We start from the raw sequence: 3,935 nt of genomic DNA on the forward strand, positions 1-3,935 counted from the left end.
GGTGAAGAGCATGGTATTAGATTGGGGTAATTGAGGCTGAAGGAAGATGAGAGATCTGCCAGGCCTTACAGTAAGATACTCACACCCTTCACCCATTCATCCAGTTCACTTATAACACCACAGAAGCTTCTCCATATTCTAGACCTAAACTCTGCATACACAGCAAGCTCTGAAGAGTCCTTATGAAAAAACACTTTACAAAAGAGAGCATGTTTTTATTAATATCTCCATGGTGAACACACTGAAAGACTTAGCAGAGCAGTACATTAAATACAACAGATGCTGTACATCATTTTACCAGTGTAAAAATCATTATCACCAAAGTCCTGTCTCCTCTTGTGTTGGTGCTCAGCCCTGGCGCCTCTGCAGATGGCCTTTGGATTTTTACATTTGTCTCATAAACACTTTAGGAGAAAGAAGTTGCAAACAGCACCTCTAGGACAGTTGCATAATTTTCCAATTCTGGATGCTTTTCTGACGGCACATTGCTCACCTACATCGCACTGGAAAACAAGGTATGGAAAAATCAGTCATAACTACAGGTGCATTCACTTCATATCAATTGTGTTTACTTTAACAGTTAAAGCCATTCTCTAAATACACAGATGACATTTATGGAAACCTAAATACACAGATGAAAAACTGAATGCATGAGATATATTATGTGACTTAAGATTTGTAAACCTGCTAAGGCTGTCTTGAAATTCAGGTGGCTTCAGACTGCTCAGCTAGAGAGCAAAGTCAGCAGTGTGACCTGACTTATCTGGCATGCTTCAGAAAACATATAGGGGTCATACAGGGAAATCCTGACTGGACTGTGTAGATCAGCATCTCAGTGATGAGTCAGCAATATGGTCTCTCCTTTAAAGGAGCTCACAGTGTAATGCTGGGTACACACAATGCAATTTTCCGCCCGATTGATGGGTGATTGATTGGGAAGTTGCATCGTGTGTACATGTCCAAAGTGCATCTGATCAATAAAGCGATCGATTTTTCCAATTATAAGTGCACACAATCGATCACTTTATTGATTGGGAGCCGGTTGGACATGTTGGATGTAATCGCCCGATTCCCGGCTGTCAGGCGGGAAATTGCATTGTGTGCACCCAGCATAATGCTAGCATCAATGGGCTCTATTCACAATGCTTCTCATAAATGACTAATTTATCACCTATATAATAAAAATAACCTTTCAGCACATTTACAAGCAAAATAATCACTCAAAGTAAGTTGTTCCTGATTAACTTCATTTCATTATTGCTTTTCTTACCATAATTATATTATATTTTTGCTTTTTGGAAGCTTAAAAATGTTACATAGATAAGGTGAAAAAAGAGGAAAACAGGTGAAAAAGCTTTGTGAATCATGACCATTATGATTAGTGTACAGCACTCTCGCCTTGCAGTTATGGGGATAATTCCCAGCCAGGGCACTAACTGTTTCTGCCTAGGTTTCCTCCGGGCATTCCGTTTGCTCCCACATAAACAAAAAATACAGATAAGTTAATTCCCCGATATTGGCCCTAAACTACAATGGACTTATGGTAGAGATTGTGAGCTCCTCTAAGGACTGTCAGTGACATGACTATGTATTCTGTAATGTGCTGCAGAAGATGTCAGTGCTATATAAATAAATCATAATACTGTAATATGGTAGGACCTAAGACTATGACTATGTAGGGATTAGATTGTGAGGACAGTCAGTGACATGACTATGTACTCTGTAATGTGCTTGCAGAAGATGTCAGTGGCGTGCTATATAAATACATAATAATAACATGATAGGACATAAAACTAGGACTATGGTAAGATTAAATTGTGAGCTCTTCTGAGGACAATAGTGGCATGACTATGTACTCTGTACAGCTCTGCGGAAAATGTCAGCACTATATAAATACTAAATAACGATTTCCCCTCTCCTTGTCCCAGTCTCTAGGATTACAGGGGCATAGCCAGTAACTAATACACTTGCTGTATTTAATATGCATTTAACTTTTTTAATTTACAATTGGATGAGGTTTGGCTATTCCTGTGCAGGAGTCCATGGTTTCCGAAATACATACGTGTATATAAATTTGACTGATGCTGATCATGCTCACTGATATCTAGATAGCTAGTGGAAACAGAATCTCATAGTGAACAAATGTCAGCTAGAAAGCAGTAAGCATGTAGAAATATTAACAATACAAAACGTCATGCTCTTTAGCAAATGATAGAATAAGTAACAGTTAAGTTTAGCATCCATGTAGTCATTTCCTATACATGGGAATTCTCTTGTAGCAATGCATTAGATGAGAGACATCGTGTGCAGTATATTTTATAGTCTCTACAGTCTGCACAGATTCTGCCCATAGACCACTTTAACATCTCTTGTTCTGCCCAAATGTTAGTAAATAGAGATCACAGGAGTCATGATGTTTGTAGATTCTGTACATTGGGCTGAAGATGTGTATGTCACCTTTAGAGTCACTTAAAATACAACCAATCACGTGCATCTCGTTTTTTTTTCTCTCGAAAATTGTGCATCACCTTTCTGTGCGCAAAACAGAGCACAGCACACCATCCAACAAGTGTTTACCAGTCACAGCAAGCTGCCTGCAGCACTTAGCTATGACTTTTACCACATAAAGGAAAGGTAAAAACGCTTATTACATTATTATATTGTTCAGCTAGTATTAACTTACCACTGGGACTTGGCCGAATTTCTTTTCCCAGGAAGGTACTGGTTTACTCTGTAACTTCTCCAAGACTTCCTGCAGAGCCCCCAGCTGGAAAATAAGAAAAATGAATCCCTGAGTATTCTATGTCCGAGCCACATGCATTATTATGAAAGAACTGAGAATTCCCACTGAAGCTACACATTAGACACTGTTATATAAAGCTGTGCTGAATGGAACTCCCCAGGTGCCCAAGAAAGCAGAGCTACAGGCTGCATACTTCTGTGCTTACACTATTCTACAGCAGCCTCCTGGAAGCTATGGATCTGCAGAGAGCATGCCCCATGCAGACAGTCTAGCATGTGTGCATGTATGCTCTATATGCCATGCAATAAAGCAGACCTGTGGCTTGTCTAGCCAATGTGCAGCTCCCAGAATGAACTGCCAGCCCAGACTCGGGACACTTGAGAGCCACAGGTTGTTTGCTATACTGCTTTGGATGCAACACTCACCAGTTCCTTTTCACTGGAAGGAATAGCGTCCTTAGGATAGAAGTCTCGGAGTGCCCTGGTCTCCAGCTCTGAGCTGTCCTCTTGCCCATACACAGTACTGATGATGAGCAGCAGCCAGCAGCTGCCTAGAGCCAGTGCGCGCAGTCTGGAGCTCTCCATGGTGCTGAAGTGCAGGACAGGAGTAGCCTGGCACTCGGAGACCAGTGGTCGGGGCTGACGTGTGTTGTATTTGGGATAACCGTAAAGCTCTCTATTTATCCCTTCTTCTGGGATGTATGTTGTTATTTAATTTGATGAACTCCTCCCGTGATGACGCCAGTCAGAAGCGTGGGGGATGAAGCAAACATCAGCGAGCTGCTTATACTGGGGAGCCTTTGTTCAGCAATCAATCAACATCCCCAGGCTATGAGGACTTGGCATAGGGGGCATGGTAGATGTATGCCTTCTTTCCGATATACTTCACATCTGTTTAATCCTGTTGTGCGAACTTTGTCAGAGTGCATCTCTTTCCCCCCAGTCTGGTATATTACAGAGGGCAAGCTAAAGTGTGTATGTATGTATGTTTATGTGTGTGTGTTAATGTACATCATATGTATATTTACATGTTGGAGAAAATACATCTCACTTTAATGTGAAACTGCCTTCAAAGTGCCTGTCTACCTGCCTATAAAGGAACTGTAGTTTTCCCTGTAGCTTTCCTGACATTCCCACAATCTTGTATTTGTAGAGTGTTTGGGATTGTGGCTGTCAGGTGCTGCTAATACACT

General features: G+C 41.2%; 1 protein-coding gene across 1 annotated transcript; it reads right to left on the bottom strand.

Moving 5' to 3' along the window:
• Window positions 1-200: 200 nt before the first annotated feature.
• LOC137561229 (cocaine- and amphetamine-regulated transcript protein-like) lies at window positions 201-3,425 on the bottom strand. Its single transcript, XM_068272494.1, has 3 exons — window positions 3,169-3,425; window positions 2,684-2,767; window positions 201-503 (listed from the first exon to the last, which is right to left on the bottom strand). The coding sequence occupies exons 1-3, from the start codon at window positions 3,325-3,327 to the stop codon at window positions 396-398; spliced, it is 351 nt and encodes a 116-aa protein (XP_068128595.1). The 5' UTR covers window positions 3,328-3,425; the 3' UTR covers window positions 201-395.
• Between the last annotated feature and the right edge of the window lie 510 nt (window positions 3,426-3,935).

This window comes from Hyperolius riggenbachi, chromosome 3 (genome assembly GCF_040937935.1).
Source record: "Hyperolius riggenbachi isolate aHypRig1 chromosome 3, aHypRig1.pri, whole genome shotgun sequence".
In the NCBI taxonomy this organism is placed as follows: Eukaryota; Metazoa; Chordata; class Amphibia; order Anura; family Hyperoliidae; genus Hyperolius; species Hyperolius riggenbachi.